This window comes from Amblyomma maculatum, chromosome 1, assembly GCF_055883805.1.
Source record: "Amblyomma maculatum isolate TAMU_Amacu chromosome 1, ASM5588380v1, whole genome shotgun sequence".
Taxonomy (NCBI): domain Eukaryota; kingdom Metazoa; phylum Arthropoda; class Arachnida; order Ixodida; family Ixodidae; genus Amblyomma; species Amblyomma maculatum.
In genome coordinates this window covers 137892312-137905103 of record NC_139344.1, presented here as the reverse complement: position 1 = coordinate 137905103, position 12792 = coordinate 137892312, and the positions used below count along the sequence as shown (strand labels likewise).

At 46.4% G+C, this 12792-nt stretch overlaps 1 protein-coding gene across 1 annotated transcript in view; it reads left to right on the top strand.

Annotated features, from left to right (window-relative positions):
- LOC146204046 (RING finger and SPRY domain-containing protein 1-like) overlaps positions 1–12792 on the top strand; it is a 72262-nt gene that overhangs the window by 37601 nt on the left and 21869 nt on the right. Inside the window, exons 10-11 of the mRNA XM_084589068.1 lie at positions 542–685; positions 4337–4448. Of these exons, the coding sequence (XP_084445194.1) occupies positions 542–685; positions 4337–4448 (256 nt within the window). The remainder of the gene's footprint in view (positions 1–541; positions 686–4336; positions 4449–12792) is intronic.

Here is a 12792-nt window from a genome sequence, read left to right as displayed (position 1 = left end):
TTAAGCTTTGAATTTGACTCGTTTCTGTTTTCAGATTGGCACACTTGGCAGAATCTTGTTGTAGTCGAATACAGCTCAAGAAAACCCAGTGAATGCTCCATGAAGAGGTCTCTCGGCCAATGGCTTCGGCTGATTTTCATAACAGCTAGGATAATTAATTACCTTAGATACTCTAGCGGGATAGCGCAGGGTGTGTGTGGCAAGTGAAGGGTGGGGTCAGCGTGGCAGATGAACCATGGCATTATGAGAGTCGATCGGCACCACTGGCTGAAGGGCCTCTTTTGAGGGGCATCTGGTGGTTTTTTTCTTGAGTTGTATCCGACTGTGGAGGGTACATTTATGCGAGGCAGCAGTATTGCATTGTAATTCTTTATACTGCTGTCCTCGATTAAAGTTCAGCAGGAAGTCGTGCCTGACACCAAGAGGATAACCTTCATTCACTGTAGCACATGTTATGTCCAGCTAAATAAGCCCTCAAATGGATTGTGATGCCCTTAATCACATTACTGTTTTATTTCATCCCCTATCCCCCCACCTCAAGGCACGATGTGATGCATCGTCTTTCGAGAGTGTACGGTGCACCTTTCAAGTAGACTCTGGCGTGTGGTACTATGAGGCCTTAATTGTCACTTCAGGCGTAATGCAAATTGGCTGGGCCACCCGGGAGAGCAAGTTTCTCAATCATGTAAGCATAGCTTTGGTGTGCATACTTATTTTATCATGTGGAGCATGTGCTTTATATGTATTCTTTAAGACACTCTGTGTGAAACTGCTTCTCAGGAGATGATACCTGCTTTATATTTGTGCTTCCCACAGTAATAACTGATCTGGATTTCTTTAAAACTAAAGGGTCCCTACTGAAGTACTGCAGTGAGAGGAATTTTTTTCTTCTTCTTCAGTCAGCCCAAATTTCACAAAAATAAATGCAGAAAGTGTTGTAGCCTACCTACGGGAGTTGTTCAAGCAAAGCTATGTTGGTTTGTTGGGTTGTGCAGCTCATATACTACACATAACGTTGATCTCTTGCAAAGTTGTACTATTCTGTGGGGTTGTGTGGTGTGATTTTTTAAGGTTCAAAGTAAGAAATGAGCACTCTAAGTTGAAAAATTATTGTGTGAGCTCGTATAAGAGAGTAAGACCATGAACAAACATTTCTCAAAGCTGCAAGGCATTGAAATGCATTGTAGAAAGCATACTGTGAGTGGCATGAATGCATGTGGCAGTCAGTTTGATGGTGTATTTTTTACTCAGACAGCATCCATGCAATCGTTCCTTCCAGTGCCCATGAGCTGTTTAACATGAATGAAGTCCATTTAACTGAGGGATTGATTTAATCAGTTTAATGTGGTCTTAATGCAGGAACAGCATGATGACAAGTGTTGACAATGAGCTAGCTGCCGGTATTTCTCTCTGGTAAATTTGAACGCAAAATTTTCTGCCAGTAGTCACTGCTACCATGAAATTAGGCTGTAGCGTAAGCAAATGCTCGTGTGTAAGTTTCGGCCTCATCACATGGTGGCTATGCCTGCCTTGCTTATCTGAAAAGATTGGCTGTCCTGTGGCATATAGAATGTGCTGCCCTGGACATCACAAGTGTCCTATTTATTGTGAAAGTAGAAACTTAATGTCACAACTTTACTGAAGCATTGTGGTTGAGCTGTCAGCTTTTGTGGAAAGGTAGTCAGGTAAGGAGGTGAGGAACAGGGCTTAAAGCCTCCCTTTATAATGATGGGAGGTCTCTGCAGCCATATGTGAGAGACCAGCAACATGGAAAACGTGTACGGATGCACAGTCAGGAGCATTTATGGAATGCACCAATGTATGCGCATGTGTGCACGTGTTCAGAGCGTTGTGGTCAGAACAAGTTTCTCAGCTGGGGAAATGCAGCTTAAAAATGAGGCGGCGACCACTTGACAAAGAATTTTCTATAAGTGGAGCCGTGTCTTTGCCCTCAGTTTGTCCTTTTGTATATGGCCTGAGGTATTTAGATTCAACCTTTTGGTCACTGGATAGTCAGACTGAGGCATTTTTTTTTTCCAATTCAGTGACAGCAAGTTGGGCAACACGTCCGCTACTTTCTGTATGCAGTGCTCTCTTTAAAATTGATTTGTTCAAATTGCGCATAGTTTGAATTGTCTAGAGCCTGTTTAATACGCTTTGTTTCGTAGGGCTGAAAACGTCAGTTTGAATATGCTAATCGTTCTAGTCTGATGAGTTTCATTTAACGAGAGTCAACTAAATAATATTTAGCTTGCATATATAACCAGTGGAACTCAGGCAGGTTCATTGAGACTTAGGTTAGGGTCTTTGTAAAAGAAAATAAATAAAAACTTCAGAGCCCAGGGATTTTGCTTATGAGAAACACCGTGTGGCCTGTAGTTTATTCCCAATATATTCCAAATCTCTAGGAGGTAAGCAAATTTTCAGTTCTACCTTTTTCAGTGGGTAGGGGTTCCACAATTGCTAAGGGAGCCATACTATACACGGTTTAGAAGCAGACTTCGTGGGCTCTAAACATTTGACAAAGTCTGTACTTTGTTCTTTTTGACTCCTACATGCCAGAGAAATAAAAGGGCTAGCAAAAGTACGAATGAACTTGGTGAATGAGGCCAAGTTTTAGACGCCCAATAATGGTGTAGCTTTGCCCTTGTGCTCATCTACATGCAATAAACAGATACAGTCGAACCCGTATATATCGAACTCGAAGCGGATCGCGAAATAGTTCGATATATCGATAATTAGATATACAGAAATCGGCTTGTGATGGCACTTGCAATGCGAAAAAACGATACCGTATTTGTCACGTAATCAACCCACTCCCATAATGAACCCACTTTCCACTTTTGCACCCGACAATTTGAAAATAAAAAAGCTTTATAGCCAGCTCGCTCACATGCAAGCGATTGAGCGATCTCAGCGACAAGCGGCAGCGACAGAGAGAAAAATTTCCAACTTGTTGGAACTGCGTCCTTCTCGCCGCTCGAGCTACCGGGGCAGCTCAAAATAAGGTTTCTGTGTCGCCACGGCAGAAATTGCGAGCATTTTCGCTTTTATGTCATGGTGCGCGCCACTTCGTTTCGGTCGTCTCATCCACAGCTCATCTCTTGGCAGCGTGTCAAGATGCTGCGCAGCAATAACGTCACGGCGTGTTTATCTATTGATAGCTCCTGCGGTGGCGGGGAGCGAACTTGGTAGAGTGCCCGTGATGGCTAGTTAGATTTATCATGCCGCTCTTGGGGTAGGCGTAGACCACTGCCACAAAATCATTGGAAAGCGTGGTAGCTGAATGCTGTTTGAAGCGAAAAATTTTAAAAGCCAGTGTCACGATCGCAGTTGACCACGTGCTTTCGTTGATTCATACATGCAAGGATAAACGACTGCCGAAAAAAAAAAAAAAGATACTGCCGCTTCTTAACGTACGCAGCCACCATATCTTACACTACGCTGTGCGTACAACACAATGATAAGAATAAACAACTCTCGAAAAAAAAACGACAGAGAGAGAGATCTGCCGCTTCTTAACGTCCACAGGTGCCATAGCCACGTCAGCCGCCGCGCGCAGGGGGTTCGCAACACACGCTGGAGAAAGCGTCTGACGTTTTGTCTGAAAACGAGCTGAGCTGGCTTGGCGCATGCGTAGCGTGTGCTACTGCGAACGAAGGGCAGGAGAGAGGAAGGAGAGAGATAGCTCGGCAAAGAATGGGCACGCCCTTGCGCTTCGCTCTATCGCGTTTTTCCCCTCTCGTTCCCACCGGTTCTCTCTGGTTCGTTCATGCACATGGCTTGCAAACGACATGTGCTGGCGCGCGGGAAACGATAACAGCAGATGTGCGTGCCTTTAGGGAATGGGCACGGCGCTGCCCTAGACCAGCCGTCGCCGAACTGTCTCCTCTCATTCCTTCCGCGTGTGGCTTGAAAACGTCACGCGGCAAACGGCCGAGGGTGATGCGATCGTCTTTGGGGAAGGCATACTTTCCAGTATGTGGTGTGGAATTTGATATATCGAACGACGGGTGAAATTGAGTTCGATATATGACGCGGCTTTGATATACTTTTATATGGGATTTTCAAGGGGATATTCCGTGTGTTCGATATAACCAAAATTTGATGTATCCGGGTTCGACTATCAGAATTCATAATCATTCCACCGCCTACTGACACAGCAGTCCATCCACTGAAATTTGAGGTTGTTTTGCCTAAAGGAATAGTTTCCAAAGTGCAGTGGCAGCCGGCATTTCACTTGGCTTTGATAAGTATATTAAAAGATGCCTTAAGAGTAGAAATTAAACATTAAGGTGTGGCTCCTGAGAAGGTATCTTTTAAATTGTCTTTGCAGGAAGGCTATGGAATTGGGGATGATGAGTTCTCTATAGCCTATGATGGTTGCCGGCAGCTTATCTGGTATAACGCCTTGAGCCAAAGCCATAGCCACCCTTGCTGGAAACCAGGTGAGAACTTTTGTCTTTATTGATATTTTCCTCTTCCTGTCCCTCTTCAGGCATAGTGAGCTTCAGTATTCTCCATATATTACCACGAGAAAGGCTTCATGTGATGGATTTTTTCATGGATGCACTAGGATATTATGATAGCTGGAATAAGTACAATTATTTTTCTTGTGATTAAGTTAGCTTCAGTGGCATAGGCTTTAAATAAAGGTTAAATGTTTCTGTGTAAGCCAGAATTGTGTGTGTGTGTGTGTGTGTGTGTGTGTGTGTGTGTGTGTGTGTGTGCGCGCGCGTCCGTGTGTGTGTGTGTGCGTGCGTGCGTGCGTGTGTGTGTGTGTGTGTGTGTGTGTGTGTGTGTGTGTGTGTGTGTGTGTGTGGCACCACAATCGCAGCACACAAATGCGTTAATCATGTGATATTTCTTGTATTTCGCTGTCTTTATTTTGAGCTTAGAAAAACAATACACGTGAAGTTTGCTTTATTGAAAATAAATGGAATGGGTATTTCAGAAGGTGCTCTCCAACTTTGCAAATCACATTTATTGTCTAAAGGCAATACTTAATAAATTAGAAAAATTATCTTCATTACCAATTAGTTAATTGCAAGATAAAAAATTGCCTGTGGTGCTCCAGGTGGCTGGCAGCTGTATACAAGTGGTTTTTCTGGCCTATCTCAAATATTTCATTTTTTAACCCTTGACTAAAGTTAGCTTGGTCACCCAGTTATATATACACACGCACACCAGGTGTGTCAGGGAAGATGATCGCTTACTTTTTTAAATAGGGTTTTTGAGGTAAAGAGAAGCTTTTTTCTGCATAGTACTATCAGTGTTGGCAGATGTCAAAAAAACGGGTGAATCGTGTTAACTAGACAAGTTTTTAATTGAGTTATGATAGTTAACTTTTTAATGATTGCCGGTAGGCACCTGCTTGCAATTAGTGATTTGTAGCCGGCCGTCAGTAACAACCATATCAGCTTTTAGAACTTTGAAAACTCGATTACCCTCGCTGCTGTGGCTCAACCTTTTGGGGCCATTTCTCGCGGCATTCGAAACCTGCGCGCCAGCGGCAGGGCGAAAAGCGACGTCAATGAAACGCGTCACTCTTTCACATGGTCTGCACTGTTCCACTCAGGCTGAAACACCGTGAAAATGCACGTTTGCTGGCGCTGCACCGACAAAAAGTGATAAGGTGCTCCAACGGCACCTGCAGCGAGCATATGCTTTGTTGATGCATGGCGAAAGTGATAACCTAGAAACACTGACAGCGCATGCAACGTCGCATAAGGCGGCGCAAAGTATTCGAAAATAAAACAAGAATGACAGCAGGAAATGTCAGCTTAGGAAATGTCTTGGAGTGGTCACCTTGTAAGCAGACTGACTTCACGTCAGTTGAGCGCTGACGTGGCCGCATCTGTTGGAGGCCACTTTTTGATCACTGAAATGGTTGACGTTGTTACCGCGTATGTGTGCGCGCAGAGGAGTGCCACTTTAGTGGCGCAGTTGCACAAAGATGCGCATCCTGGTTGCCATGTACCCTCTCGCTGCACTTTCACAAGAGTTTTCAGTCTTTTTGAGAGATCAGGGTTAATGCACCCTCAACGTCAAAGACGTGGCCCAGTTTTGAGCGAAGAGTTTGAAATAGGTGCCTTTGCCTATGTGAAAGTCTACCCACAGGCCAGCACGAGAGAAATCGCCAATGCATTGGGATTCAGTTTTTACTTCTTTTTGGCGAGTTCTCAAAAAGCACTACATGTATCCGTACAAGGTGTGCCTGCATCAAGCAGTGGGAGGGTCTGATTTTCAGCACTGGCTCGATTTCTGTAACTGGTGCCTAATCAAATGCGAAACTTGAAGTTGGGCTAGATGGTGCATTGCAACTTGACTGAAGATAAAGCGCGCAGGAAGACACACACAAGAGAAGAAGACACAGGACACACAGGTTAGCGCATGTCCTGTGTCTTCTTCTCTTTGTGTGTCTTCCTGTGCGCTTTATCTTCAATCAAATGCGAGGAAAGCCGTGAATTTTTAGACGTAATCTGGACCAATGAAGCGCGCTTCAGAGATTCCACAGTAAATCTGCACAACGCCCATAGTATTGGTCGACCACCAACCCACATTGGGTAAAAGGACAAAGATGTCAGGTTCGGTGGTCTACAAATGTATGGTGCAGGATATTTCAAGGATGCATTGTGGGCCCCTTTTATTGACAGTAACCTCGCCGGCAAGAACTACACAGAGTGCATCCTAAATAATGTGGTCATGAACTTCACTTCAGAACTTCTGCTTTACGTGCTAAAGGTGATGTGGTTTCAGCATGACGCGGCTCCACCACACTCATTCTCTCGTGCTGTCGACGTTTTGGACACAAACTTTCCCAGGCAGTGAATTGGGCTCAGTGGGCCGACTGCTTGGCCTCCGAGGTCACCAGAATTCTCACTTAGACTTTTTGCTCTGAGGATACATCAAGAATAATGTTTACACGACTCAGTCCTCCAGCCTTGATGACCTGAAGCTTAGAATTTCTATGACCTTGACAAACATTCCTCAGGGTATGATTGAGTGCTCTGTTCGCGCGATAAAAGATCATTTTTTGCTGTGCATTGCCATGGAAGAACAGCTTTTCGAGCACGTGATGTAGTGCTCTTGTATTGTACAGGGGCGATGGAAAGAAATGGAAATGAAGCAGAGCCTAGGCGCTTTGTTATTCACATTTCTTTTCATCTCTCGTTCATTTTGGTGTTAGCAGAAATACGCTAGATTCATCCGTAATGCAGTCTAGGATGCCTCTAATGTAGTTTTCTTACCGCCCAGGTAAAACCGCGATGAAAAGAAATTTGAACTGCGGAGAGTGTAGGCAAATTTTTTTTCATCCACACACGCAAATTTTTTGCCGTCAGCGTGTCATTTGGTGACTCACGTTTTGTTGAATACAAACGAGTCTCTACCTTATTAATTATGATGCAAGACCAATTAACCCTATTCATGCCCTTACATACTCATGCTATTGTTGTAAATGCCATAGTCGCTATGCAATCGTGGCAGATGCTTTAATATTTTTCAAAGCCTGTGAAAAACTATTAAAGAATACAAAGAATAAACAGGAAAGAAGATCGAAGGCAACGAAGGGCAAGGGCGTGCAAGAAAGACCTTTTGAGCAAATGGTGTTATCAAACCAATTTTCGACCCGGGAGAAAAAGGAGCGTTGTGTGAAATGAAAAAAGTGCTCAGATAATTTCTGCAATTAAAATGGCAACGCAAGGAAAACAACTGTTGAGCATGCATTTCTTGCCTCAAAATTAGGTGCATGGCAAAAATGAAAAAAATAAGAATAGTACGAGCGTAACTTCTTTTTACATCTGCCGGAGCGACAACATTTGGTGACTCACGTTTTGTTGAATACAAACGAGTCTCTACCTTATTAATTATGATGCAAGACCAATTAACCCTATTCATGCCCTTACATACTCATGCTATTGTTGTAAATGCCATAGTCGCTATGCAATCGTGGCAGATGCTTTAATATTTTTCAAAGCCTGTGAAAAACTATTAAAGAATACAAAGAATAAACAGGAAAGAAGATCGAAGGCAACGAAGGGCAAGGGCGTGCAAGAAAGACCTTTTGAGCAAATGGTGTTATCAAACCAATTTTCGACCCGGGAGAAAAAGGAGCGTTGTGTGAAATGAAAAAAGTGCTCAGATAATTTCTGCAATTAAAATGGCAACGCAAGGAAAACAACTGTTGAGCATGCATTTCTTGCCTCAAAATTAGGTGCATGGCAAAAATGAAAAAAATAAGAATAGTACGAGCGTAACTTCTTTTTACATCTGCCGGAGCGACAAGAACTTGACCTGCTGGTGCTTTCCTAGCAAAAAGGTCGATGATGCCAGTTCATGCTCTTGGGATGTTGGAATGGGTAGGATAAAACTCATGCACAGATAAAAAAAAAAATCGCAAGGTGCAAACAGTTCAGCGCTGTAACCAGTGCAAGCCGCAAGCCGTGCATTCAGGCCCAGAAACTCGTTCGCCATGTGCGGCAGCCAGTGACTCAGCTTCGCTCAGATAGTGAGGCAGCAGAAGACGGCTGGGCAGCACGTTTATACCATGTTTATACCTTGAACTAGGGCGGGACACAGGAAACCATGTGGCTGCTTCCTTGAGTGACGCAAGCTTGTGGGTGTGGCTGTATGCCTGCACGGGCCTCGCGGTTTCGATTTCACATGCCGCAATGACCCAGAATTTGATTCCGCGTTGTGACAAGCAGATTCGCATTTTCAAAATTCTAAAAATGGATATGGCTATTACTAACTGCCGGCTAAAAATCGCCAATTGCAAGCGGGCACCTGTCGGGAATAGTTAAAAAGGTAACTATCAAAATTTAAAAACTTTACAGTTATCATGATTCACCTGTTTTTTGATGTCTGCCAGCACTGCTATCACTATGCCGCAAATAGCTTCTCTTTACATCAAAAACCCTATTTTTAAGCATTACTCATCACCTTCCCTGAAACACCCGGTATATATAGGTATATACGTACATCTCGTGTGTGTGTGTGTGTGTGTGTGTGTGTGTGCGTGCATGCGTGCGTGTGTGTGTGGCAAACATTGGCGATATTTATTTTTTTGTTGTTGTTGGTATTGACAAGAATTAGTCTTATGATGATTTTAGGGATAAAGAATATGAAATGCAAAGCGGAAGGAAAAACAACGCGCCGAAGTTTATATATATATATATATTGTAACGGGTATTGCGCCAACGTCCAGGCAATGCCTTGAGCCTAGAAGACTGTCGAAGTTCGAGAGCAATCCGAGCAGCGGTGTGAGCGCGGTTCCAGGCAACCAACTTCGTCGTCTACGCCAACCAGCAACCACTTCATCGTCTACGCCAACTAGCCACTGATTGTCTCTGCTTCGTCGTCGACTATAGCTTGTATCACTGCCCCCCTCCTCTGTAGCATCGACTCGATGCGACGCGGTGCTACTAGGAAGAAGTTAGCGAAAGGGTGCATAAAAGTGTTACAAGGACCCAGCGGCGTTGACGAAAAGTTCAGTCATGCACGATCATGATAGGGCTTCAGCCGAACCACGTGCACGACTTCAGGACGCTGTGGCCTTCGGGATGGAGCTGAAGCTGCGGGAACAACGGCGTAGGTGACGTCACTGATACGGTGAACAATCTCGTAAGGGCCGAAGTATCGGCGTAGTAACTTTTCAGATAGGCCCGCGATGACGAACGGGTGTCCACACCCAGACGAAGTCACCCGGCTCGTAAGTGACGATTCTTCGGCTGAGGTTATACCGAGCAGCGTCATTCGCCTGTTGTCGGTGGATTCTGAGGCGTGCTAGTTGCCGCGCTTCCTCAGCACGCTGAACAAATATGTCGGCGTCAAGTTCGGCGTCAGAGCCGCAAGAAGGACCAACTGGCATCATGGCATCCAACGGCGTGCTCACTTGGCGACCGAAGACAAGTTGGAACGAGGTCAGTCGCGTCGTCTCTTGAGCGGCGGTATTGTACGCGAAAGTTATATAGGGCAAAATCGCATCCCAGGTGCGATGTTCTGCGTCCACATACATAGAAATCATGTCGGTGAGGGTGCGATTGAGGCGCTCCACCAGCCCGTTGGTCTGAGGTTGATATGCCGTCGCGCGTCGATGGCTGGTGTGAGTCAGAGTCATGACCAACCGGATTAGGCGAGCCGTAAAAGCTGTTCCACGGTCAGTGATTACCACGGCGGGGGCGCCATGACGTAGGACAATATTATGGACGAAAAACTGAGCAACTTCGGCTGCAGTACCTTTAACAAGGGACGCGGTCTCTGCGTACCGTGTTAGGTAGTCTGTCGCGACGACCACCCAACGGTTGCCAGACGAGGACTTTGGAAAAGGACCGAGAAGATCCATGCCCACTTGATGGAAAGGGGTCTTCGGCGGAGCAATAGGCTGAAGAAATCCAGCGGATTTCAGTGGCAGAGACTTCCGACGTTGGCAGTCACGACATGAGCGTACATAGGCTCGCACTGATGGGAGTAACCTGGGCCAATAATACTTTTGACGAATTCGTGCAAGTGTGCGGCTCACCCCCAGGTGGCCGGCGGTGGGTTCATCATGACAGGCACTCAATATATCTCGGCGAAACTCGGAGGGCACAACAAGGAGAAACGTCTCTTCACTGTTAGCAAAATTTCGCTTGTAGAGCACGTTACCACGCAGAGTGAACGTTTGAAGCCCACGATGAAAAACACGGGGAATACGGGCGTCAACGCCCTGCAGATAGTCGACGAGTGACGCTAACTCTGGGTCCATTCTCTGCAGCTGCGCCATTTGAGTTGTACTAATAGCCCCCAAAAAGGGAAAATCATCGGCCGTTTCTTCTGGACATATGGCGATGGGCGAGCGCGACAGACAGTCAGCATCCTGATGCTTCCGTCCTGATTTGTATACGACTGTTACGTCATACTCTTGTAATCTAAGGCTCCATCTAGCCAATCGTCCTGAGGGGTCTCTGAGGCTCGCGAGCCAACATAATGAATGGTGGTCGCTTATAACGTGGAAAGGTCGGCCGTAGAGGTATGGTCGGAACTTGGTGAGGGCCACCGCCAGACATTCTTTCTCAGTTGTTAAATAGTTGGTTTCGGAGCGGGTAAGTGTTCGGCTCACGTAAGCGATGACCCGTTCTGCACCGTCTTGCCACTGAATTAGTACTGCACCAACCCCAACGTTGCTGGCATCAGTGTGAACGTCAGTTGCGGCGTTTTCGTCAAAATGGCCTAGTATAGGGGGATTCTGTAGGCGGCTGCGAAGCTCAAGGAAAGCAGCCTCTTGTTCAGTTCCCCACAGGAACGGCGTGTCATCTCGAGTCAGTGTGGTTAGCGGTTCCGCGATGTGCGAAAAGTCTCGTACAAAGCGTCTATAATAGGAGCACAAACCTAAGAACCGTCGAACAGCTTTCTTGTCAGTAGGGTGCGGAAAACCAGAAACGGCTGCTGTCTTTTCAGGGTCCAGGCGAACACCTTTTGCGCTGACCACGTGACCAAGGAAGCGAAGTTCCTCAAAGCCGAAGTGACATTTCTCCGGTTTGATTGTCAGGTTGGCGTCTCGGAGAGCTTTTAACACAAGGCATAACCTTTCTAGGTGTTGGTCGAAGGTGGTCGAAAATATGACGACATCGTCCAGGTAAACCAAACACGACTGCCACTTCAAACCGGACAGAACGGTGTCCATCATGCGTTGGAACGTGGCCGGTGCCGAACATAGGCCGAACGGTAGCACCTTAAACTCATACAAGCCATCGGGTGTCACGAAAGCCGTCTTCTCCCGGTCTCTGTCATCCACTTCTATTTGCCAGTACCCACTTTTTAGGTCTAGCGACGAGAAGTATAGGGCATCTCGCAGTCGATCGAGTGCGTCGTCTATGCGGGGAAGTAGTTAAACATCCTTTTTAGTGACGAGATTAAGCTTTCTGTAATCGACACAGAACTACAGAGTGTTGTCCTTCTTTCTGATGAGAACAACCGGCGAAGTCCACGGGCTTGTAGACGGCTGAATGACATCGTTGGAAAGCATTTCGGTGACCTGTCTCTGAATCGCTGCTCGTTCCTTTGGAGAAACGCGGTATGGGCGTTGGCATACGGGGCGCGTGGTCTCGTCTGTTATTATACAGTGCTTGGCGACTGGAGTTCGGCCCACTTTGGAAGACGTTGCGAAGCAGTCTGCAAAATCTGCCAAGACAGCCGAAAGCAGATCCTTTTGAGCCGGCAATAACTCAGTGTTTATTTCGACAGGTGGCAGAACGTGGCGAGGTCCAGTGTCGTCTTGAAGGGCTTCTTCCACGGTGCACAAATGTGGACACTCCACGACGTCTTGGAGGAAGGAGATCACCGTGCCTTTGACGAGGTGCTGAAATTCGTTCGAAAAGTTGGTGAGCAGAACGGTAGTGCAGCCATCCCGTAGGTGGACGAGACCTCGGGCAACAATGAGACCCCTCTCAAGCAGCAGCGGGATATGACCCTCCGCCATGCCTTCAAAGTCATGAAATAGGTCATTCTGCACGCGCATTACGACACTGCACAGTGGTGGCACCGTGACGTCATCCTCCACAATACGCAGAGCATGGCTATAGGGATCGCGGGTGGCGAAGCGTGCCACTGCCCGTTTAGTCGAGAATGTGACTCGTGCCTCGTGTAGGTCGATCACAGCACCATTTGCCTGCAGAAAGTCGAGCCCCAGTATCAAATCTCTCGAACATTCACGCAAGACAATGAATTCCCCGATGTAGACGAAGCCGCGGATGCCAATTCGGGCTGTGCACCTTCCGGCTGGGCTAATGAGGTGACCTCCAGCCGTGCGAA